Source organism: Leptodactylus fuscus, chromosome 5 (genome assembly GCF_031893055.1).
Source record: "Leptodactylus fuscus isolate aLepFus1 chromosome 5, aLepFus1.hap2, whole genome shotgun sequence".
Classification (NCBI taxonomy): Eukaryota; Metazoa; Chordata; class Amphibia; order Anura; family Leptodactylidae; genus Leptodactylus; species Leptodactylus fuscus.
In genome coordinates this window covers 98168148-98194879 of record NC_134269.1, presented here as the reverse complement: position 1 = coordinate 98194879, position 26732 = coordinate 98168148, and the positions used below count along the sequence as shown (strand labels likewise).

The 26732-nt window shown below is 40.9% G+C and overlaps 1 protein-coding gene across 5 annotated transcripts in view; it reads left to right on the top strand.

Annotated features, from left to right (window-relative positions):
- The window catches only part of IMPDH1 (inosine monophosphate dehydrogenase 1), a 125921-nt gene that overhangs the window by 76000 nt on the left and 23189 nt on the right, over nt 1–26732 (top strand). For 2 of the 5 annotated variants that reach the window (XM_075273824.1, XM_075273825.1), the window contains exons 2-7: nt 6211–6309; nt 21085–21133; nt 22676–22777; nt 23732–23806; nt 25432–25638; nt 26125–26212. In XM_075273824.1, coding sequence (XP_075129925.1) covers nt 6211–6309; nt 21085–21133; nt 22676–22777; nt 23732–23806; nt 25432–25638; nt 26125–26212 — 620 coding nt within the window. Of the gene's footprint in view, nt 1–4748; nt 4930–6210; nt 6310–14692; nt 14814–21084; nt 21134–22675; nt 22778–23731; nt 23807–25431; nt 25639–26124; nt 26213–26732 lie in introns of those variants that run through there. The other 3 variants (XM_075273826.1, XM_075273828.1, XM_075273829.1) reach the window with 3 other exon arrangements.

Below are 26732 nucleotides of genomic sequence, written 5' to 3'. Positions count from 1 at the left end.
CAGCAGATTTTTTTTCCTTCCACAGTACATTTCTATGGCAGAGAGTAGTAACTGTTTTGTACTTGGGTCTATGGCAATCTATAGACTGTTGAGAACTGGCCTACTATCTCTACTGTCTACAACTATGAATCTCTACTCAGGTACTCCAAAATGGAATAAAGTTTTTTCCTACTTTTTTCAATTATGCAGTACCGGAGTAGAATTTTATATTATAAGCGGATCTTTTCAGTATATCTAGCACTCTATAAAAATTTGCTGTTGAACTTTGGGGGACTAATTAAGAAAAGGGAAGAAAAGATGTGCCTTTAGTTTACACTTGAAACTTGAAGATGATATGGTGATGAACTGGACTGGGTTTTAAACTTGATCCACAATTGAAGATGCAAGTAAAAAAAATATTAATGCCACAAAAAAACTATTGGAACATGTACTAACACAATGGGTGTCATTTGTCATAATTGTCTAACTGAAAAAGTATTGTTGCTTACAACAAGAATCAACAATTTTGATTGGTTCCAAAGGGCAAAAACAGACTATTATAAGACATTTTAACCCCTTCCCCTTTCCCCAAAACAAATGCCCTTGGAAGAATCTGATGCAGCTACTGAAATGAGCAGTAATAAATTAGACACAATGTTGCGACACTTTCACTTGATAAAAACCGATATGTCAAATATATATATATATATATATATATATATATATATATATATATTTGGAGTTGCAAATATGAAAGAAACTTGTGAAAGAAATGTGGAGTGACAGATATGTTTTAAATAGTTCAACTATCTAACAAGATTCAACTTAATCACACTTCAATATCAAAAATTTATAGGAGGTTCATTTGGGTTGCAGATGTAAATGAAATTACCTTAGAACCCTCAGCAAAGGATTGCATTCCCTCTAAACATTATAAATTAGTCAATATTTTTCTTCCCTTAATTCTTATTATCATTCTCTGTTTCTATAAATGCCCCTATTCTTTCCATATGCTTACTGATACTATGCTGTGCATTTTAAAAACTAAGGATGAGAAGGATCCTGAGATAACAGACTTGCATTTTCATTGAGCTTTACTACTCAACTACTGCTATGAACTACATTAATAAAAATTGCTGCTCTGCATTTCCCTAATGGAGCACATGTACGTTAGGAGCTTATGAGGTTTACAGTACAGGATGTGAAGTGTTGCGGATAATCATTGTTACATAAGGGCTGGAGGCAGCAGGCAAAGCAAGCTATCTGGTCATTGCTAATTACATTGTCAGAGAAATCACTAGAGAGGTCGCCTTTGAGGATACATGGTAATGTCCTTGCTGATACTCACATGCAAGCAAGTTCTGTTTGTGCTTCATTACTCTATAGATGGACTGGGTCTCACATGCTCACTCATGACATTTCGCAACTACATGAAAAAAATACATCAAAACACAGGACAAGCCTTTATAATTCACAAAAGGACAGAAGTATATGAAAGATTTTTTTTTTTCTGGGGATATTCAGTATCTATACTGTTCGTTGAGACCATTACGTGGTATTTACATGTATGAATTTGTCCCTGGTTTGGGGACAGAATCTGCCCCCACATCAGCATCAGAGTCCACCAAGATTCTGAAAAAATAATTTTAGGGGTTTACCACCCCCAATCCACTATTATATACTTGCTTCTTAAAACCCTTAGAGTATAATTAGTAGAGGCAAAGCACCATGGAATTAATGGTGCTATATATATATAAATAAATAAATAATAATAATAATAGAGGCGCACTGTTGGCTTTCCCGTTATTTTCCCCGAGACAAGAGATATCGGTGCAGTTACCGATGCCTCTTCACTATCAGAAGGGCGTTTCTGACAGTCTAGCTGGGCTGTGAGGAACGCCCCTCTTGACAGTAGTGTCCATAGCTCTGTACTGTCAGAGGGGGTGTTCCTACCGCCCAGCCATGACGCTGAGCGGTGAGGAACGCCCCACCATCACCACTGACAGACCATAGATGGCTTTCTAGCGGTATATAAAACTGCATGTGCCCAAGGACATGAAAGATCCTCTTTAAGGTACTCAAGTTAGGGCTTGGCAATTAAACAAAAAATTAAGGACGGGTTCACTCTCCGTTTTGCAGGTTTCTGTTTCCTGCCCGAGAAACTGGACAGGAGACGGAAACCTGCAGTCACTTTTCAAACCCATTCATTTTCACATTTTGCAAAGTGTCCGGCCGTGAGCGCTTGTGAACGTTTTGTGCTCTCCGTGGCGAAACTGTTTTTTTTTTTAACCGGACACAAAGTCGGACGTGCAGGACTTTGTGTCCGGTTAAAAAAAAACCAAAAAACGGTTTCGCTGCAGTGTGCGCAAAACGCTCACCAGTGCTCATGGCTGGACACTGTTTGACAGGTTTCCGTCTTCTGTCGGCAGAAGACAGAAACCTGAAAACAGAGATCAAGCGCTGGTGTGAACCCACCCTTACCTGTTATTACAGTGTTCATGAGCTTCTACCTGCAGTTTTTGTTCAGACCAAAGTGTGTTGGGAAGTATTTGGTGAACATTTTTGTAATATAGTTTAATAACCTAACTTCCTTTTTAATATAAAACAGGCTGTAAAATTCCCACTAGAAAGTCTCTAACTAAGCATTCCCAGGGAGAGTGTGTCCCATACACACGCACTCAATGCAGTATATAGAACCAAAGAGGAAATGTTCACTTCAAATGGCAAGTATCTTTAGTTTTATACAACCTATAAAAATGTTTCTGGTATCATATGAAAGCTGTGATTCTGACAAAACGGTCTATAAAAGGAATGGAGTTATCACTAGTTAAAACACAGTTGGGAAAGTTACTTTATAAAGCTCAAATTTCCAACTATATGTTTTTAACTCATGATATCTTAGGTTGTTTTATGGCTAGTACTGCATAATAAAAAAAATAATAAAAAAAATAGAACTATAGGAGTCTAAGGCCCCACGCAGCAAGCTGCAGCTTTTATGTCACATAGCGTCTGCAGAGTCTTCCTTTGCAGACTTTCTGATCCTATTATACCTATACGGAAAACACCAGCATTTCTGTAAGTATAATTGACATGCTGTGAGAACGTGATGGCTTTTGAAATCACAGCATGTCCGCTGCTGGTATTTTTCTGCAATATGTAGATGGGATTAGCCAGAATCCCATCCACTTCACAGGTGCTGTAAAATGCTGCAGCAAAATTGCGTTGTTTACGCTACATGGGGCCCTGGCCTAAATCTGCAAACAGAAAAATAAAAAAAAGTTATGGGGTTTAGAAGGCGAGGAGTCGAAAACAAAAATTGAACAAAAGCTTAAAATTTTAAAAAATCACAGTCAACGAAAAAAAATTTCATGCCCATCATGTTCGGAGACTAAACATATGTCAAAACTTCTGCAATACAAAAGGGAACCCACTGATTTGATACTAACTTAAAATAAAAAGTAGTAAAATGTATAAATATATTTTGTTAGTCTAAAAAAAAAAAAAATGGGTGAAGATTTTTTTTTTTTTTTTACAGTTCATTCACTGCTTGCTGTATAGCAGGCGGTCTCCTGCATCCCAATAAGACTCAATTTACTAACACATGTGGCCCTAACCTAAAAGCGCAAAACTTCGGAGGACACGGAGGAAAAGGTTGTGGAAACTTTTTCCGCCTTGTGAACACTCCGCGCGGCTAAACACTCGACCTGCGGCAATATAGGTCCTCTCGCTTCTTCCTCCTAGCTAGAGGGGGGGGGGGGGGGGAGCGAGCAGCTCCCATTGAAGTCAATGTCAGCCATTTTTGCAGGCAGATTCCACGTCAAAATCCCCCTGCAAAAAACTGCATGTGAACCTTTGGTAGCTGAAAAAATAAAATAAGGCCATAAATCATGAGCAAAAACACAATGAGGCTGATCATAAAGTCATTTTCAGGCCTCGTCATTAGGGGGCTGATTTTTGTGACTCCCCCAAATCTTCAGTACCTGTGCCCACTGCAGCCCTTGCTTATCAGGCCCATGTGACATTAGTATATAGATTCTGGCCCTGCCACATCCTCACAGCTTGATGTGACTTGCAGGATAGAGCCGGGGCCGCCTCCTGCTGCTGCCTGTGAGGTGTGGTTTGTAGCAACGTGGTAGCTGCTGCCAGAATACAGCAAGGAGCCTGAGGAGAAGGTGATTGACGGCGAGGTCAGTATATCTGCTGCTGTATACTGTACTGCTTCATGGGTGCTTGTGTCTCCTGATATAGCTGTATACTGGTCTGCAGGCGGGTGTATCCTGCCTGAGTATACTGCGGGCGCCCTGTGCAGTGGCAGCTCAGTGCATGGACATGGAGATTTAACCAATATACGGATTTCTAGAATATACGCGATACAATCGCATTTATTTGTTGCAAAGTTATGGTACGTGTTTCTGCGTTACCGCTGAGAAGGTACGGTATAGCAGTGTGACCGGTAGTGTAGCTGCAGCAGGCCACACATGATCCCGCACCTTGCTATACCTACGAACACTTTTACGTATTTTGCCCACGTGTTGCTGCTGTTTGCTTCCGCTTCCCACGTGGCTGTGGCTCCCCAAGTATTGCGCATGCGTTGTTGCTTCTCTTCGTCAGGCGCTGCTGGAGTAATGTGCATTGGAGTACGGGCTGGACGTTTGCGTTCCCCTATTACTTCTATGAGGGGCAGTGAGGGCGGCCGTGCACAGCTCGTGTTCGAAATAAGGCGGGCGGGGCGAATAAACGAAACAGAGAGGAGGAGCCTGGCGGCGAGGCCCCGCCTCCTGGCAGACTGCTTATGTGCCCGCACCGCCTGGCGCTCCAGCCGTTATTCGTGAGGATTGTGCCCAGTGATTGCGGCTTGTCGTGAGCAGCTGGCGGGAGCCTCGTAGTGAGAGCCGTCCTCCCCGGGGGACGCGTGTGTTCCGCAGTGTGTGTATATATCCGTGTTATCGTGTGGGTGTATGTACCTGCTTGGCTGTGGGGGAGGGAGCAGGCCTGGTATACGGGGCTTTCCTTGATGCGGTCTATATGGCTTCCCCGTGTTGGATTGATACTGCTGCCTGCCGTCTGCTCGTGAGGAGAATGCTGCCAGTCATCCCTGCTGCCGCCAGAACAAAGGCCATGGAGCTGCCTGACTGAGCCTCAGCATGGAGTAGTGGCTTCTGTGCAGGCTAGGAGCATCATCCCTGCTTTGTGCTGCCCCGGGCTATTCCTGGATCTCTTCTAGTCTCTGATCTAGAACCTGTGCCTAGCCTTAGGCTTTATGTACAGCTCTGCCTGGTACCAGAGTGATTGTCTGCTTGCGTGTCTGTTTCTTCTGTAAGCTGTTACTCTAGTATGTGTATGTTGGTTATTTTATGTTTGCACAGTCCCCCATTACACCCCTAACTGCAGTTTGTGGAAGCCTGTATTCTGCCATCTGAGCTCATGTATGGGGTTCTATGTGGAAGGGAATTGGTGATCTATTCTTATGGCCTCATGCATATATTGGCACATTGATTCATAGTTCCTTGTGACCAAGTTGTACCTAGACCATGTGTTACCATATGGCACTATATCCATATCTAGGAGCAATATTTATAGGTGAAACACTACTTGACATGTTTAACTTTCATCCCTCAGGTGGAAATATGACAAAATTTTCTATTTGAATAAAATGCATTATTATTATTGGAACATATAAATGGGATTTTCTGGCAAATGACATGGCTGACCTATTCTTAGGGTAGTTTATCAATATCAGTTCAGCCGTATGGAGCAAAGAAGCAGATTAATTTGTTCTACGTGTAGTAGTCAGGCTGAATTGCTGCAGTTTGGTTTCAATACAGGTGAATGGGATCTGATCTGCCACTGCTCAGAGAAACAGACCTATCTGCTTCCAGTCCTGTTCTCCATACAGTGACTGCCACTGATCTTATGTTGATGACCTATCCCAATAAGAGGCACTGCTTTACAAGGGGTACACACTTTTGATTGTGGTAACCTTAACCTATTTATATGTTTGATGCCTTCTGGTGGCAGACTCCCTTTAAGGCCCCAGGTATAGCTTCTACAGCAATGTCTTTGTCAGGAATGTGTGTCTGTTTAGCAGCTGGAGCACAAATTGCCTAAGACTAGTGTAGTATTCTTCAAAATTGAAAAGAGCAAGCTCAAGGTACTTAATTTAACAGTCATGTTAAATGGATATTGTATGTATGTGTACTAAACTTGTTGTTCATTGTATTTTTTTTGCAGTATGGCAGACTACTTGATCAGCGGGGGAACTGGGTATGTTCCAGAAGATGGTCTTACTGCTCAACAGCTTTTTGCAAATTCAGATGGACTTACATACAAGTAAGCATATGGTTATTTATCAAACAACATCAATAATGTATTCCTTCATTTAGCTACAGTTACTGATGATCTCCAGAGTTCTTAGATAACATCCATATAGATGGAAATCCTAACAATAAAAATAAAAAAAAAAACCTCACTTGTTCACAGCGGAGTTTGCAGTGAAATCATAGTGGTTTGAATGTGGATTTATTACAGATTTCACCTTGTGCATTTCAGAGTAAAATCCACAATATAAATTAATTTGCCACAAATGCAAAACTCCTACCGCTGGTCAATTATATAGGTTATTTCCTTTCACCTTCTTTACGTAGCATGTAAATGAGATTTGTTAAGGTATCATCCACTTTGCAGCTACTGTAATATACTTATTACGGTCACAAATCCTCTTGGAGAATCTACCACCTGTCGGCCACATGTGAGCATACACTTAAAGGGATTCCATGAATAAAAAAAGTTTAGAAAGGTGATTATTCAGATTATCTTTATTTTGAAGGTTTTTTAATTTTGTCTTTTTTATTCATTATGATAATTGTGCTGAGAGCACAGTGCTGCTCTCCATTCCAGCGCCGCCTGTTTTCATTTTTCTTCTTACACAAGACCACCATAAAATGGCCAATGGAACAGCTGACTGCACATGTTCCAACGCCATTTACATGAGACACCATAAAATGGCCGATGGACATGCACAGTTGGCTGTTCCGTTGGCTATTTTGCAGTGGTTTCATGTAAGAAGAGGAGGAGACGAAGACAGAGGCGGCGCTGAAATGGAGAACGCCTCTGTGCTTTCTGAGCACTATTACCATAATGAAGAAAGAAGACAAGATTCAAAAAATGGCAGCGGGGATCTTCAAAATAAAAGTAAGAGATGAATAGCCTTTCTAAAGGCTATTCCTACGTGTTTTTTCGTTTTAGGCTGAAGACCCACATTGCGAAAAACACAGCTTTTTTGTTCCAGATTTTGCTGCGGTGTTTTGAGACAAAGCCATGAATGGCTACAAAAAGAATAGTAAGTATATAGGAAGCACTTAAACTTCTACCTAATATGCAAAGAGCTTCCCATATATTTACTATTCCTTTTGTAGTAAAAAAAAAAAAAAAACGCAGAAAAATTTGCAGCAAAAAAAGCGGTTAAAAAGGCTATTCAGGCACCGCTAATACTATTTTAAACCCCTGCCCGTTTTCAAATAAAACTATAAAAACATATATGTAAATCATACCTTTGCATGCACGCTGGGTGGTCGTGCACGATCCGACATCATCTTCGGTCCCGCCTTCCTCTTCTTTCTTCTTCCAGTGACGTCCTCCTGTCCTGGCTCTTCTCTGCCTTCATTTTTTATTTCTTCCGGAGTGAAGAAGTTCGCGAGCGTACTGCGCATGCTCGCGTAGTTCTAAGGGGTACTTAGAACTACAACAAAAATGGTGTCGGCGCGTGCGCAGTAGCGCTCCGGAGGGAGCGCTACTGCGCACGCGCGGGATTTGAACACAACCTGATGGAAGAACAGAAGATGAAGGCGGAGAAGAGCCAGGACAAGAGGACGTCGCTGAAAGAAGAGGAAGGCGGGCCCGAAGATGACGTCGGATCGTGCACGTTTATAGTTTTATTTGAAAACAGGCTGGGGGTTTAAAATAAGATTAGCGGTTCCTGAATAGACATTTTAAAGGCTATTCACGCATATGTGGGCTTGTACAGCAGAATTTTGCTGATAGAGCCCCTTTAAAATGGTTTGGAGCATTTGTCTAATTGTACTGATTGTAACCAGATTATTTTCATTGAAGCAGATCTGTCACTTCAAAGTATTCCAGAAAAAAAAAAACTTTTTTTTTTTTTCTTCCCCACACCCATCACCTGTTTGTTACATTCCAGGATAAAGAGAGGGAGTGAATGATAGCTAGAGGTATACAATTTTGGGGAACAGGTACATAAAAACAAAACAATAAAATGCAGCAGAATAATTTGAATCTTCTGATATGTTCACAAGCTTTGGGAGTTCCATTGTGTGCTCACCTTGTCTTCCCAACCACACCCTAGTGCTCAATGATGACTACCTCTGTGTTGTATATGCTTGTACAGAGGCTGCCGTCACTCATGTAGGCATAGATTAATCCACTTAAAAAAAGAAAAAAAATCCTCATTTTTTGGCATTTGAGTTTTTCTGATTTATCTATAGGATAATCTATAAATATATTTTCATATTAATGTTTACTGAATTGTTATTCTACCAATAAGGTTAGGATCACTAGAACCAAATAGTGTTTTGCCCTTGTAGATCAATGCTTCAGTTGCTGAGAGATGGCCTTTCTTTGTCAATATGTAAATGAGCATTCTGGAGTAAGGAGGACATTGCATATCGACAAAAAATGGTGTGGGACTGGTTTGATGTACTAGGTTCTGGTGACAGACCTGTTGAAGGGAATATGAAAAGATCTCTGGAATTGTATTGCTGAAGAATATGCATTACAAGCTCTAAATGCAGCTTGTGTTCTTTCTTTGTTCTTTGTGTGGACTGCATAGCAGCTTTCACTGTCTGCCAGGATGCAGTGGTATCACATCACGTCACTGCATTTGAGCCTGGTTTACTGCCAGTACATTATTTAATGCCCACCCACTAGCAAATCTTGTATGATGGAATATGTTTTCATTTATCTTGGGTCTGGGAAACCACTTCAAGCTTTTGAACAGAACAAAAAAAAGAATCCTGGTGTTCACTTCACTGACTGCAAGCATTAATTTTGATGGAATAATGCTAAGGGCTCGTTCACATCTGCGCCGGCACTCCGTACTTGAGGTTTCCGTTTCCTGCCTAAAACAGAGGCAGGAGACGGAAACCTGCAGGAGTCTTTCTCACCCATTCATTTGAATGGGTGAGAAAGCTGTCCGGCAGTGAGCGTTTTGCGCTCTCCGCCGCGAAACCGGGTTTTATAATCCGGACACAGAGTCAGACATGCAGTACTGTGTCCAGATAAAAAAAATCCGGTTTCGCGGCGGAGAGCCTAAAACGCTCACCGCCGCTCACAGCCGGACCCGGTCTATGGTTTCCGTCTTCTGGCATGCAGAAGACGGAAACCATAGAACGGAGACCCTGAACGCAGGTGTGAACCTAGCATAAGCTGTAGCCACATGAAGTAGGGAAAATCTGTTTTCATTTTGTATTTTTGCTGATTCCTCAGTAGACTGAAATCTATGAGGGATCCGTGAAAAGAGGTGTCCTGCAGATGCAAACCAGCCATTAGACATGCAGTTTTGAGCTTTGGCTTTGATAAAGTTGCATAACTTCTATATTTTAATATGAATAAGTTAAGATGTGGAAACTGAACAATCCTTTTACTCTAGTGCTATACAACAATATTTGATTTTATGGCAATTTACAGGCAAAGGATTTTCACATCCTCAGTCATTCCCTAAGCCTGCATTCACATTGCCGTTTTATTTTTCAAAATATTGAAAGTAGGGTTTTTTGTTTTTTTTTTAACTTCATTAATGACAGCACTCCTGAAAAATACCTCCTTCCTTAGACAGGAAACAGAAACTGGTAGTCCTTTAAATCCTGGCCACTACCCACAGTCAACTGTTTACTGTTCTTATGGAAGGAAGTTCGTTGGGAGTTCACAGGGTGTTTATGGGACTAGTCTGGAGAGCCTTTAAGGTAGCCTGGGGTGACGGCAGTCTCTGCTGGGGAGTTGCTGGAGAAGATTGACTTTTACTTCTGTCTGTCTTGTGCTCATCTAGGTCCACCCTTTTGGGGAACTGGGGGCAGGGTCCTCCTGACTTTGGCAGGAGGTTTCGGCTCTGTGGTGTACCTTGGTGGCAGGGGGCTAGTTTCTTCTCTGGGGTTAAGAGCCTGGCAGGGGAGGTGCTATCCTGAGGTCCTGACCTTGGCAGCAGGGTTTTTGTTGGTTGAAATTACCAGGGGGATGCCAACGTTAGTGTCCTCACAGCCATAAGTGAAACATCTGAACTTCCGGCCGCCATGATGCTATGGCAGAAAGATGTGGTTCTCCTGGCTCAGGAGGCTTTCGGTCAGGATTCCTTGATTCTTGCCAAAAAGACCTTATGTCTCAGGGCCTGGTTCTTCATCCAGGGTTTAGGAGCTTTCACTTGACAGCCTGGCTATTGAAAAAGTGGAATTTGAAGAGAAGGTTTTCTTTGATCAGGTAATTAGTACCCTGTTATCCAGGCATAAGAATCTTACTTCTTGGATACCCTTGCGCACTTGAAAAGTTTTTTTTCTTCATTTGACAATAAGTTAATTGAAGTCCTTTCCTGATGTATCCTTGATTCTGGGTTGTTGACAGCCTGTTCAAGAATCTTGGGCCTAGTATTCTGAAAGTTCTGATTTTTGGACCTTCATTCCTCTTTGTTTGTTTTCCACCTGGGTGAAGATATTTCTAAAAAGCTGCTGATAGACTCTCCTCCCTCAATCAGATAAAAACCTTCTCCTTGGGACCTGAACATGGTTCTGAATGACCTGACATAATTTCTTTTTGAACTACTAAACAAACTTCCTCCTTTTTCTTTTCTGTCAAGCTAGCTTACCTGTTGGCTGTTACCTCTGCCAAGAGGGTGGGGGAGATTATGGCCTTCTCTATACATCAGCTGTGTACTAACATTCTGTAAAATGGGGTCATATCCTCAGGTCCAATTTTCCTCCCCAAGGTTATCTCAGGATTTTACTGTCCCAGGAGATTGGTTTTCTAACATTTTTTGCAAATCCAGGTTCTGAGAGGGAGGAGTGTTTTCACACTCTGGATGTAAGAAGGTGTCTTATGTTATTTTGAAGTTTTAGAATCCTCGAAGTCGTCGCAGCAGTTGGTGCAGGTTATGGGTCACAGTAAGGGTAGGGCTGCCTCCTGTCAGGCAGCTTTCTTAAATCATCTTATTGGCTGTCTGGTTCTGTCAGCCATGGGGCACATTCCACCAGGTCGGGTCTCTGTCAATTCCTTGGGCAGCAAGAGCAAATATGTCTAACAAATAGATATGCGTGACAGCCACTTAGTTTTCCCACAAATGTTTTTTAAACACTACAGTCTAATGATGGGCTGTTGTTTGGTAGAAAAGATTACTCTTTCCAAAGGTGCCGTTATTGATGAAGGGGAACACTGGTGAGTACTTACCGGTAATCTTTTTTTTTTTTAAACCATTACAGCACCGTCTTATTTTGACTAGTTGTTGCACATATTGTAGATAGTTTTAGGCAGAGAAAAAAAGGTGTATATATATTTGTTTAGTCTAAAATTCCTTAGCCCTTGCTGAAGAGGTGGAGAGAGGCCACCCAAGCTCAAAAGTCCTGCAAGTCAGATTTTTATTTTTTTTTCTTCCCCTTTCTCCACCAAGAAGAGCGAATACTGGAAGTAAATGCTCCAAACGCAAACCAGGGGATGGTTTTTTACAATCCGTTGAAATCAGTGGGTTTTAAAACAAACCATTTGAAATCAGCGTTTGAGGATTTTAACTCATTCCCGGCAGATGCTAATGCCAGCTATCAGAGTTAACTCAGATTGTGTGGCTGGATACCCCCCCCCCCACACCCCCTTTCTTAGAATACATATAAAAGTAAAATATTTATGTGAAACACATTAGGTATCTATGTGTCTGAGAACACCCGCTCAACAAATTTAGATATTTTTCCTGTATGGTAAACACTGTAGCAAGGGGAGAAAACATCTAAAGTGCCCAACTGCCGTCTTTTCACTTTTGCCTCCGATTTAAAAAAAAAAAAAGAAGCTATCAATGCAATAGACATTCCCATACATGGAAATATAAAAAAAGTTACGGGTGTCAGAATATGGAGACTTTCTTTTAGGGAAAAAAAATACACATTTTGCAAAGTTTTAGATTTGTCAAGGGGTTAAAACTTAAATCCATATAAATTTGGTATCTCCGAAATTATACCTAAATATAGAATACAGGTGACTTGTCATTTTGGCTGAACAGTGAACACCATAAAAATAAAAACTAAGCCATAAAAAGAATGAACTTTCTTAAACTCCACCCTATTCTGAATTTTTTTTTCTTTGTATAGTTTCCCAGTACATTGTTCTTCATAATGCTACAATTTATTATTCTGTACAATTTGTCCCTCAAACATTAAAGGGACTCGATCATTGACAAAACGTGTTTTGATCTAATCCTATGCCTGAATAGCCTTTAAAAAGGTGCTGCTCCCAGTTTTTCCAAAGACCCCCCCCCCCCCTTCCCCCATTTTTCTTAAAAAAATGGTAAAACCAATATGCTAATGATACTTACCGAGCATCCTGGGCGTTCACCAGGGCCAGCAAGCACTCCCCTGTGTCATACCTCTTTCATGCCCCTCCGTGGCCCTATGCTCCATTGTGCCCTCCTCCTCCACACTTTTTCCAATCGCCTCCATCCTCTGTAGTTTTGCTCTTGCACTTCAAATCCTGTGCATGCGCAGTAACGCTCCGCTCTGAGTGCCACTGTGCATTTTGTTGTAGCTACCTATGGAACTCGACATACTGCTTGGTGGGGGGGGGGGTCTTCGGAAAAACTGGGGGCAGCATTTTTTTAAAGGCTATTCAGGCATATGATTAGCTCAAAACAGATTTTGTCAATGAGACCCTTTAAGCCCTCATATGGCTGTGAGAACAGAAAATTAAAAAGCAATAATGTTTGGGGCGGTCCGGGGGAGTCAAAAACGAAAATCAAAATAAAACCTTGGGAAGGACTTCCCAGTGCAGGTTTCCTGTCTGAGGAAGGAGCTGGTCTCCATGGAATTAATGGTAAGTGGTCCCTTTTTTTTTTTTTTCTTCCCCTCTCCATGTTTACAAAAATGGTAAATAGTGCCTAGAATTTTTAGACAAGAGGTGAGCTGTGTGGGAGCAGGGCTGGGTAAGGTGTTTGTGTGTGTTCACTTCTGTGGCACAAACAAATCCATTTAAATGGATCGCTCAGCATGTGTGCTGCTTCTTGTGCTGAAGGCGGTAGAGTACAATGGCCTCACTGCCTCTTAAAGTAAGCATGTGTTTGTTCTGTTGTGTGTTTTTGTTACGCTCCTAATCAGTGGCGTAACCCCCCCCACCACCACCACCGACTGACGCCGAAGACCTCGACCAACGCCCTCCTACGCATTCCTGCGCGTTCTATTATGCCCTATAGTGGCCCCTGCACACAGTACTATCCCCCATAGTGGCCCCTGCAAACAGTATTATCCCCAATAGTGGCCCCTGCAAACAGTATTATCCCCAATAGTGGCCCCTGCACACAGTATTATCCCCAATAGTGGCCCCTGCACACAGTATTATCCCCAATAGTGGCCCCTGCACACAGTATTCTCCACCATAGTGGCCCCTGCACACAGCATTATCCACCATAGTAGCCCCAGTACACCGTATTATAGCCCACAGTGGACACCCATAAACAATTATTATACTCGGGTCTTTTCAGACCCCAGAGTATAATAATCGGAGACCCAGCAGAATAAAAACATAAAAAATTACTATTTCTTACCTGTCCCCCGGTTCCTACGCTGTCGGCCTCTGCTGCCGTCCTTCTTCAATGACGTCGGACGTCACATGACCCGGGACGCAGGGCGGGTTCATGTGACGTCAGACGTCAGGAAGGAGGCCTGGCAGGATCGTGGAGAGGTAAGTAACAGTGTTTTTTATGTTTCTTACCTCTCCCGGTTCGCCAATCATTATACTCGGGGGTCCGAAAAGACCCCCGAGTATAATGATAGCAGCGGTAGCGGCTGTCACCGGGCCCCTAATGTCCGGGCCCTGTGGCAGCTGCTTCTGCTCCTATGGCGGTAGTTACGCCACTGCTCCTAATGCTGTTTGTACCTATTACACTGTAATAGTTTTGCTTACTTTACCTGCTTTGACTTTTTCACACACACACTTTTTTTTGTCCAATTGTTCGTGCAGAAAATGGACATTACATGGACCCATTAAAGTGAATTGGAGACATTAAACACCTTTCTTTTTTTTTCTTCTCTTTGCTGACAGTACTCGGGCGTCTTACGTGTGCTGTCTGTTTCAACCATTCTTCACATATTCATTAGTAGATGATGCTGGAAAAGACAACCATTTTTGTTTCTTTGTTGGTGTGTGGTTTGGATGGAAAACAGAAATGTACAAGGTTATAATGTGCATCAGTATTTGCTTAGCTGACAGCTTTTTCTCCAGAACTGTTCTGTAATCTGTATAAAGGTGCTTTCTTTGCAATACAAGTTTAACCAGAGACAGATATTGACTTTTCCATGTACTGTAAAGAAATGTGGATACCATTTGTAAAGAAATGTGGATTTAAATTAGAATTGTTCATTAGTTTTGTAGTCTTAAAATTCAGACAGATCTCTTCAGATTACTTGGTCAAAGAGGAAGGAAAGTCTGTAACAGTGATCCTTCTCCTCCCATATTCCAGATCAATATAAATAAGTGTATGTCTGTCACGGTTGCCTGCATGTTAAGCCGATAATGGAGCGGGACAGTAGAACCAGCAGTGAGGTTACACCACCAGCTTTGTTACTAAAGAATCCAGAATGGCAAGTGTTTCCTTTCTATTCTTATAATCACTGTCATGATGTGTTTTCCAGTGCCACTGTATGACATACACCTTGTTTGGCACATTTTTCCATAAATGTGTGCTCTATCCCTAGTTTTTGTTTTTTTGTTACATAAATGAGGTTATAAAAATAATATTCTGGTCAATTTTCAAAACCGTAAAAATCTCGAATTAAAATGCGTAGTCTAGTTTTCAGATTGCTGTCCTTGACCAAGCTGTGCTTGGTTTTACATTTATCTGACAGAGTGTAGATAGAATGTAGGAGATTTTATTTAGTATACATCAACCTTTAAAGGGCCACTACAGCCATAATATTGTTTGCTTTTAAGAAGAATCAAGGAGGCATACAAAACTAAATTTCTCTGCAGGTCTCTACTTCCAGCCTTGTCTCTATCTAGCTCATGATTGTGTAAACACATTGTTAAACCATGTCTTGGGGCAAATGGAAGTAGACTCTCCCCTTCCATACCACACAAGCAATAAAGTGGAATAAAATGGTGGTAGATCAGTGATTTATGACTGATTTTAATTTAACAGTACTTGCAACTAAAATAGGGGCAGTGATGAATTCCACCAACGTCAACACATTTCCATAAGTCGGCTGGGCCATCTGCACCATGTTAATCTACATTTTCAAATGTTAGCAGAATCCATAGATTTGTGACGAAGCAACCATTTGATCAGGTGCGTTCTCATCGTGAATTGTGTCCCTTGCACTGGAGCAGCAGACCTCAGAACCAAGCTGATCTTCATACATTCCTCAGTTGACTTTTTGACCCCTACTGTGGGTTTGTTTACTGTATGGAAAAGTGTAGGGGGCTCTTTTTGGCTGTGCACTGGCATATGTCAGGGGTAAATCTTTCAAAGGGGATCTATCAGCAAAATTATGCTGTATGAGCCCCACATATGCGTGAATCGCCTTTAAAAAGGCTATTCGGGCACCGCTAATCTTATTTTAACACACACACACGTTTTAAAATAAAACCATAAAAACATATATGTAAATTGTACTTATCGTGCACGCTGGGCGGTGTTGCACGGTCCGACGTAATCTTCTGGCACGCCTTCCTCTTCTTTTGGCGACACCCTCCGGTCCTGGCTCTTCTTCGGCTTCATCGTCCTCTTCTTCCGGCGGGATTGGTTCAAATCCGGCCCGTGTGCAGTAGCGCTCCCTCTGAAGCTACTGCGCACGCTCCGGCGCTATTTTTCTCAATGGCCGTCCGCTCATGTCCTTGAGGCAAGCGATACTGCGCACGCGACGGATTTGAACCAATCCCGCCGGAAGAAGAGGACGATGAAGCCGGGGAAGAGCCAGGACCGGAGGGAGTCGCCAAAAGAAGAGGAAGGCGTGCCAGAAGATGACGTTGGACCGTGCATCACCGCCCAGCGTGCACGAGAAGTAGAATTTAGAAATATGTTTTTATGGTTTCATGTTAAGGGGGGGGGGGCATTTAAAATAAGATTAGCGGTGCCTGAATAGCCTTTTTAAAGGCTATTCACACATATGTGGGGCTCATACAGCATAATTTTGCTGATAGAGCCCCTTTAAGGTGTGTCATCAGAGCCACAGTAGTACTCTACTCTTCTCAGCCATTCAAGTCTATGGGATTGTGAGGAAAAAAAAAGGCAGTACGTGGATGTCTTCCATGTACTGTCCATTTTTCGTAGATACATTGTGCAGTGATTGACAAATGAATACACACTGAGACATGGGTAGCACATGGAAATAAACTAGTATGTACTATGTCAGTTGTTTTCTAGTCTGCTAAATGGATAGTGGGGGTGATGGTTATGATCCTGTTGTTGCATAATAAGTGGAAGTCTCACCAATACCTAATTTGTTCCATGTTATTGCTACACAAAATAGTTAATGACCATAATAGACAAGATAAACAAACGTGAACTTTCATCATTAATGGAGTTGAAAGAACGAAGCGAATAGGATGAAATGTTGTTTCAAATTTTTGTTTTTTAAATGACCTGATCTCATGCTGACGGTTTTCCCAGCCTGGCATTGATAATAGTGGACTACTTGTTTGCAGTAGACACTCTCTCTTGAATGTGTGACACTAGATGCAAACTGAGCTGGTTTATTTCAATTCAGGCAAAAACTCAGTCTTTTGCTTTATTGGCCAGATCTGTAGAGGAAGTGGTTGCTACTTCCACATCTGTTATTGTGTAAAACAGAAGGCAGAAACTATTATACTTTCTGTGGAGGCTGCCTGCCTTGTTCTGAACACAGATTTAGCCATCATACTGCACTAAGGTCAAAAGATATCCATGCAACACCCCAGGCGATAGGGTGACAAAAAAATATTTCCTGAGCGTTATGCAGAGGTGTATGTGTGAGTTCTGGCATCAGTAGGTTATGTAGGGAGTGCCATATGGCAGGACCTGTCATGGAGTGCACTGAGTGATTGCCTGCTGACATTTTCAGTCCGTTTATAACAGCCCACATAGAAATATAATGTGTATTTAAAGAAGATCCAAGAATATTATTATATGTATGACTGTGTTTTGATATTGGCACAGCCGTGTGTTGATCACACTATTTTTGTTAATACAGCCTGGCAAATGTCTAAATATTATAGCTTTCTTGTTTATCAATGTATTTTCTTTGGTGCTACAAAATGTCTTCCAGAGATGGTCTCTATACTTGAATTACAACATGTGACTCACAATCTTTGTTTTTGTTTTTCGTTTTTTTTGTGTGGTTAACTCAACTGATCATGTTGTAGTGTAAACCAAATGAACAACTTAACATTCCACTCTTGCTTGGAGATGAGCTGCTTTCCTCTTCCGTTTTAGCTGATGCCTGACTGTTTAGCATCATCCTAATAATCCATGAGAGCATCTGCCGAAGTTTATGCTCCCTCTGCTGGAATCTGTTAAAACTAAGGCAATAGTTGTTCATATTTATTAGCTTCCTGTGTTTATATCTTTGGGGTTTGTATTTTTAACTTTTAAGAAAATGTAAATGTTGCTAATAGACTTCACAAATGTATGATACAGGTCTGATTCAGGGGGTCATTGTCCCAACATTGCAGCAAAAGTCTAACCTTCCCAGCAATTTGAGTCAAAGAACTAGACAAAAGTGTCAAGTCAAGAGAGCCATGGATTTTGTTTTTTTTCTTTTGTTTTTTTTTTTTGGTTCTTTTTTTTTGGGGGGGGGGGGGTTACTGATGTGTGCCATTTTCTGACAAAGTAATCTATAGTGAGATAGCTAATAAATGAAAGCATTTAACTACATGCAGAGTCTATCATAAAATGTGGGACGCTGGTGAGTCTGGTACATCTTATAACTATAATTGTCTGTATTTGGTCTGATCTATTATCACACAATATTTTCTTTGGCTGTTCACAAGTTACAGTATAGAAAATGGAACAAAGATTTTTCACAGCAAAATATAGAATTTGCACATCACTTCCTGGGCTGGGTAAAAGGTTTATCAAGAAAGAGTTAAAACTGCCATAATTGATCCGGTGGATACTTGATTATGGCCCCTGACCCCCAGGTCGCTCCATCCTCTAGGGGCTAGGGCTTATTTTCTGGGTAGGTCTTATTTTTCAAACACTGGAGAATAATTTCTGATTTGCTGCAGGTGAATACTAGATTTGAATACCTCGCTCCATAGAAATGCATGTTGGCGGGCTATGGTATGCCTATTCTGTCTCCATGACGTCAGTGACCTAACCTAATTCTGGAGGCGCTGATTGTAACTAGGGCTTATTTCAAGTCTACTCCAAAAACCCTGCAAAATCAAGCTAGGGCTTATTTTCGGGGTAGGACTTCTTTTCGAGAAAAAAGTCCAAGTGAAGGAATTGTGCCATTTATAACACAAGGTATAACTTCATTAACGTTTTAAGCGTGTATGATAGGTTTCTTCTCCAGTTGCACCCTTATATAATAACTAGCTTCTGCCCGTGACTTCGTCTGCAGGTTGTTGTTTGCGATGAGCCTCTAATAATTAGCTAAATGTGATTGGCGGTGATCCGCCTACATCCGTGTGTTTGCTCTGCTACATCTGTGCATATGCGCAGCAGCCCCTGCTGTATGCACATCCGTATGGAGAGCAGAGCAAGCTGTGGTACTGCGCTGCCTCAGCTCGGCTATATCAGGCAATTCTGTGGTAGACACTGCTGAATGGCTGCTGATGAAATTTGACAGTTTACCCTCTCCCCCATAGCACAGTCCGAAGACCACAGGCCCCTGTGTTAAGCACACAAACTGCTAGCGTGCCGTGTCAGCTCTGCTACATCTGCTGATTTAAAATACAAGCTTGTGTTGTGTGAGCATGTATGAACAGCTTCTGTGTTAGACACGGCTGAACGGATGTTGCTGAAAAGTACATCAGTTCTCCCCCATCCGAGGCAGAACAACAGATTCCCCGTCTTACTTACTGAAACGCTACAGCCGATATACTCCTCTTGTCAGACACAGCCTGTATGTTCTGTAGTCTCCTGATCTTCTATGAGACTCCATTGTCTTCAGCTTTCACACTATCAATCTCCCTCCTGTTTAGCTCCGCTCACCACATAGCGTGATCCTGTGGGATAGCTGAAGGGCCTGTGATGTTATCAAAGGTCCTCAAACGTAGTGTGTGTGTGTGTGTGTGTGTGTGTGTATTCGTGCTTAACAGTCATGTAGTGACGTCATTTACTGGGATAAAAAGTAGCCTATATTATAATTGGGGTTCCTATCTATCTATGTGCCAAATTTCATCCAAATTCGTTCAGCCTTTTTTGTGTGATTGACACACAAACATACAAACTTTCACATTTATAATATAAGTAGGATAGGACTATAAATATGCATGGCAACTAACATTTCCTCTTTGTAGAGAGAATCCTCTTGCAGTTGTTGATTGCATTTGCATTAGGTAAGTCAGTATTTCCAGAGATTAGTCAGCAGCCAGGGATTGGCAGTCTGCTGTAGAAGCCCATCTGCTTTCTTCCAGCTCAATGCTGATGGCATATCTTTTTCTAATTGTAATCCTTGGTGTTGTACATTCTGTGCTGTTCTGAGTGTTTCCTTCGCATAAACTGAATGTCTAAATCTATTGCCACCAATTTTTTTGTTTTCTTATTCTGTCTGAACATAACTGAAGTAAAGGTGGGTGTAATTGGTCTTTCTGCTAGTTCGATTTGCATGGCTTTATTAGATTAAAAGCAGATTTGAGGCATTTGTGGTAAACCCACTGTTTACAATCAGAACGTCTCATACACTGTTGTCCTGCAAATTCATGCAATTTCTACATTTGTCAAACCAGAGCAACTTAAATTTGGCGATTGGCTCCCGTAACCAGGCTTACTGTGGCTAAAAACCCTGGGCAATAATTTAATTGTTCAAAGTCCCTGCTGTGTGCACAAGTTTCCTGCCACTTCAGCAGTGGAAAGTAATGTTCCAAGGTGTGTAATAGGCAGCCACATAAGAGCCATTTTTGCACAGACTTAAAGGGGTTGTCCAGGCAAAAAAGGACAACCAGTTTAACGTTTAAATAAGCTGCAGGCAGAAAAGAGAATTTTTTTAAAAAAAAAATGCATACTCTCCTGTCCCCGTTGCTCTGGTATCATCCCAGTTCTCCTACTCTTCTGGTTTTGTGCTGAAGCAGCCTCAGAATCCCTCAGGAAGAAGACCCATGATGTCTCAGGTGTGACATTCAGGCCTTTCGTTGATTGGCCAATCAGCGGCTTCAGCAAAACGCCAGGAGACATGGGAGGACACTGTAGCAACGGGGAAAGCGAGTATGCTCCCCCCCCACACACACACACACACACACTTCACCCAGCTTATTTAAACGTGAAAAGGGTTGTCCATTTTTGCCTGGACAACCCCTTTAATTACGTAGGGCACTTTAAAGGAAATCTGTCAGCAGTTTTAACTGAGCACAACTGATAAAAGATCTACCGAGGGGCAGAAACCCATGCCTATGGCCATCTTTTAATGACCTTTTTAATGTTGTTTTCTAATGTATGTTTTAGTATTATATTTGCAGGCTAGGTACATTTTTCACAGCTGATTATGCCTCTGTGTGGCATCCATTTTTCACTTATCTCATAGACTTGAGTCTGAGTAAAACATGAAAAACAGATCCGATAAGGGCATATTTCACATAATTTCTTAGATTTGGTAATAAAAAACATAACAAAACACATGGCCGTTAAATGCTGTTGTGTAAATAAGTGTTTTTGCTTTTAGCGTTGTATATTTAAAAATAAAATACAAATGTTTTATCTTATTTCTTTTTCAGTGACTTTTTGATTCTTCCTGGGTTCATTGACTTTACTGCGGATGAAGTGGTGAGTGATCATCTTAGAACCTGTATGATTAAGGCCAACCAGATGCAAATTGGTTAAAAAAAATATATATAAAATTTCTCTTTTCTAAGAATTCAGTGGTTACATGGTGACTGGTTTTAGGTTATGCAATGACAAACCTATAAAACGGCAGACTCTTAATTAAAGAATGATGAAAGGGAGCTTGACTGAAGGATGAGGGTGCAGTTGCATCAGCATAATCTAATTCATTCTTCTGAACAGTCCAGAGGAAAGGATTAAACAATAAAACTGATTCCCAAAGGACTCCATTGGGCTGTAACTGGGTTTCTCAGGCCCAGTTCACGTCTGCACTCAGGTTTCTGTTTGGGTGGTCTGCTTGGAGACACCCCCCCCCCCCCCCCTTCAAAACTGAAATCTAATTATCAAAAAAAAAAAAGTTACTTTAGGAACCTGCGGACCCCATAGAGTATAATGGGGTCTGTGTGGTTTCCATACGAAAAATGCAGACAGAAAGAGACTGTTTTTTTGTGAACAAAATATTGTCCTAAGGACACAAATAACGTTGCATAAAAGCATGTGGTCATCCTCCCAACTAGAGCATTGCAGCCCCTCCGGCAGGCTTCCAGAGCATCCCTGTTAGGAATCTCTTTCTAAGGCTTTATTTGGGTGAATGTGGGGAAAAACTACCATGTTACCAGGGTTGTGGTTTCTGGGTCAATTTTGGGTCAAAAGTCTGAGTAAGAAAAAAAAGTTACCAGCTCTGGCTTCAAAGTAAAATGATTCATTATACGATCATTCATGAGGTATGATTAAAAAGATGCCTAGTTTGTGGCCTATATTTTTTCATAGGAATTCATTCACTTTACTACTTCAGACTGCCCATGGCAGTCAGCCATTTCTTATTGATATAACACCTTTAAAAGGATTTTCACATCTGAAAAACGCATGAGACTGTTCCTGGCAGCTGTCTTCCCTCATCTCCTTGCCAATATTGCATTGGCATCATGTCGCTGGTAGCCGCGCCAAAAAGCCACACAGTGGAAAAGGTTTCCACCATGTGAACTTACCCTTAAACAGGTCTGTTATTTGCTACAAGTGTTCCTAGGAGTGAATATTTGCTCATCTAAGGGGCCATGCACACGGAGTTGACGCGCGTGCATTTTAGCATAATACACGTATAGAATACACATGTAAAAATAACACTCCCATTGACTTCAATGAAATTTTTTACACGTGTAAAAAAAAAAAAAAAATTTCATTTAAGTCTGAGTGTTATTTTTACACGTGTATTCTATACACGTGTATTGTGCTAAAATGCAGGGGCGTTAACTCTGTGTGCATGGGCCCTAATAGGGCCTTTGAACTTCTAAATGTCATTGACTGGCTATTTCTTTACAATGTTGTCAGATTTCCTACTGTAATGTAGCCTTTTAAGGTTATTGAAGCACTGGTAATGTATAGGAAAATAAGACGTTTAAGAGCAAATCTTTCTTACTCTTTATTTAACATTTGGTCCATATGTAATTTTAGATATTTTATGCTGAAAATGTGCTGTTATTGCAGGACCTGACATCTGCATTGACACGTAAAATAACTCTGAAGACCCCTTTGATTTCTTCTCCTATGGACACAGTGACTGAATCTGATATGGCCATTGCAATGGCGGTAAGAGAACCTTGGCTTGCCAGATTTTTAGCTTACCTTTAATATTGTCTCTATGTTGAATTAAAACGGAAAATGTATATATAGTATGTTGAATTAAAAAAGAAACTGTATATATACAGGTAGACCCACTTTAACGTTGTGTTCTGTCACCTCCCCTCAAGCATATTCAGCTGTCACTACAGTGTTACAGACCACTTTACAGTGATAAATAATACATTTACTGTATGGTAAAAATGGCCTGTATTCTGCAAGTCAATATGAACACAGCGATTCCAAATGTATGTAGTATTTGTACTGTTTTGATAACTTAAAAAAAAAATTAAAAACTTTGCAAAAAAAAAAAAAAAATTGCATCACCATATTGACACCTGTAACTTTTTCTTATTTACATGTATGGAGTTGGGTAAGGCGTCTTTTTTTTTTTTTTTTTTTTTTTTAATGCTGAACAAGATGACGTTTTTACTGATACCATTTGGGGAAAGATCTGATGGATATAGATAGACAAAACGAATAACAAAATTCCTTCCTCTCTATTACCTATGGCAGTTTTTAATAGACCTAATGCAATGACAAGCCTGGGAGCCTTCAGTAATCTCCCAAGTGTCTTGGCAACCAATCACCACCCTCCGATGACATTCAGGAGGGTGGCTATTGGTTAAAAATGGCTGCACCTGCGCAGTTTAGATGCCACCGTCCTGTTTGTCTGCGGCATATAAAGGATTAAAAGACACGATCGGTGCAGGGACTGATCACTGCTGTTAGTGGCAGGAGTTGGCTGTATTATATAGTTGGCATCCACGTTGTATGGAGAGGGGTCAGCTCCTGAGTACTCTCCATACGTCCCCATGCAATGCAGGACGTACTATTACGTCCCAGGTTGCAAAGGGGTTAATTCAATGTTTCTAGTTGTTGGATTACTCCTAAATATTCTAAATTGACTTTTCTGTATTACAGCTGATGGGAGGAATAGGAATTATTCACCACAACTGCACACCTGAGTTTCAAGCCAATGAAGTCCGTAAAGTCAAGGTAAAATACAGAAATGTCTAACTTTTGCATTGTGTAGTTTAGTTTATTGCTGGGTCAGTGGTGGTGGTTGTGGTTTTCCACAGGGCTGTAGTGAAAGGGATTTTTTTTTTTTTATACCCCAAACTGATGTGTGGAGTTTCCCTATTCCTGTGGATAGGTCATCAGCATGTCAATTTTTGGGGTCTTACACCCGGCCCAACACATTGTTAAAGATCTTCTCTAACTATCTAAGAGACAGTAGTTTCACTTGATCAGTTGCCAATACATATTGCCATGAGTGCTGCTACTTGTCAGAAATCCAGCCATGATTTCCTTATTGTAAACGGACAAGGGTCACTACATACTTGAGAAGATAAACCAGCAATAATAAGGAAATCATGGATGGGTTTCTGACAAGTACCAGGCTATAGAAAGTTCCTATATTCATGGTTGTCTGGCAGCCTATTAAGACAAAAGACTGTTACAACTAAGATGGTTAGAGAATCTCTTTAAAACTCTACAGAATCTTTAATTATTTATAGTCACAAACATGTTTAACTCTTTAGTTGTCTTCAAATTACTTAATTAAAATGTGGAGTTTTGAGAAGTGTGTGTTTTGTGTTAGAGAAGGAACTGCATAAATATGAAGGTATGAGGAGCATGGCTGGGTACTTCTGGACTTTCCTGTGGAATTCTCCCACTGGATGGGATCCTGCTCATAGGGATTCCTGCATTATTAAATGCCCATTAGGATCTTTTTGTCTCCTATATCATACTAAAGTTCTTCATAAAACAATATCCTATCTGGGCATTCAGGGTCCAAATGAATAGGTCTTCTTACTCTTGGTCTGGCTAATTTGTGTTGTCTTATAACTGAACGTTTGCTGTATAATATGCCTCTACATATTAATGGTTTTGCCTGTAATTTCTGAAGGAGGAGGGTTGTAAAAGTTGCATAGTGTGCAATTTATTCCTTTAAGCTGGTTTAGCATGTGTATACGCAGCTTTTTCCCAGTCCTGTCTGTGTCTTCAGCAGATTATATTTCTGGAAATAATAAAGGTGATCTTCATGTCATGAAAACTAAATCTCTCCTTTTATGATACAGAATCACTATTGTACATTAGAAGAAATCAGACGTTTCTGGTTAAACTGACATTTCCCTACTCCAGCCTCAGCTTTCTAGCATTATACAGTAGTCCATCCAACTTTACACTGTGAGAAACTTTGTTTCAGCCAGAAAGAAAGTGAGAATTCAATGCAGGATTTCATAGAATGGAGCCACAACCAGTTAATAAAAGTATATTAAAACATTTATTGCTGTCACAAATGCAGCCAGAAAATCAAAAGTTGTTTGAAAGTTTACTTAAATTTTTCCCACCCCATTTGTGCTGTTAGTCTGAAATTTTAAATTGTATAACAATATGGCATGAGTTTTGCCTCTACAACGGGTCAGATTTCATCCAAGTCTATCCTTACCAATGGTATTTCAGGTCGGTAACACCCTTTTTAGGATATTAATACTGCATCGTTAGATGTGTTCTCTTTGCCAGTCCATACTCTTCTGTGCGGATTATATAGGTTTAAGTTTCTTTGCATGTTTCATGTAGTTGATATTGTTTTTGTTGCTTCCTTTCCTCTTCTCCAGAAATTTGAGCAAGGCTTTATTACCGATCCAGTTGTTATGAGTCCCAACCACACTGTGGGAGATGTGTTTGAAGCGAAAAATAGACATGGATTTTCAGGCATCCCGGTGACCGAAACTGGAAAAATGGGCAGCAAATTAGTGGGGATTGTGACTTCAAGAGACATAGATTTTTTGACAGAAAAGGACTACACCACTTACTTGAGTGAGGTAATGTGTCTTCCGTTCCATTTGTTTATAAAACTGTACAAGTGTGTTTGTTTTGTTTTTAATATTGTCTTTTGTGAACAGTCATTATGTAACACAAATACATTTCGCAGTAGTATTGATGTGCTCTTGTGGAATCTTCTGTGGCCAAAAACTTCTGCTAAACTACAGCTAAACAACTTCTTTGGCATTGCAAGACAAGTCCCATTCAAAGACCTTATTGCAGTAAATAGAAGTAAACTTGGTTTACCAGGTATTTCTGGAGACCTGATTGTTGTCACTACATCGCTTCCACCATCTATCTTAAACTGTTTGAGTCATTGAGTAGCCTAAGCTTTGGAATAAAGTGAGGTAGCTCCCACTATTATCAGATGAAGGGCTTAGCCTGCAAAAAAGTGTTTTCCTTTATACTTATTTTTTTTTTTTTTTTCAAAGTGGTTAACTATGCTTCAGTCATGTCTGATCACAAATTTCTTAATGTGTTCATAGGTTATGACAAAACGCGATGAACTGGTTGTTGCTCCAGCAGGTGTCACCCTGAAAGAAGCAAATGAAATCTTACAACGTAGCAAAAAAGGTATGCCATTATTGAAGCAAATCAGAATATAGAAGTGGAAAATCAAAAGAACTGTCACAGCCTGCTCAGTTACAGAATGGTGGCAGTTATAGTTAAGCATCATCGCTGGGCAGTAAGGAACAACCCCATTGACAGTGCAAGGCTATGGAAGAGTACAGTTAGGGGGCAGTTTCTCAGACTAGTGAGGAGGCTAGGCTGTAAGACCCACCCTTTTAACAGTGGGGAAAGATCGGTGCCAAAATTAACTGCACAGATATCTCCAGCAACGGGGCACATACCTGGAAACCCCACTGTCTGCCTTCTAGCGGTATATAAAACCGCACATTGCATACAAGTGGCTGGGGAATAAAGCATTTTCATAAAATGCAGTGTTGGTATAGGGAGATTTGCACAAATCCAGATAAAGCCAAGTCTGTTTTAGTCCATTGTTCCAACCTTTCGTAACCATGAACTAAAAAGCTAACAGAATGGTGAATGCTAATGAGGCGTAAACTATATCTTCCCTTTGAAAAGTGGTGAA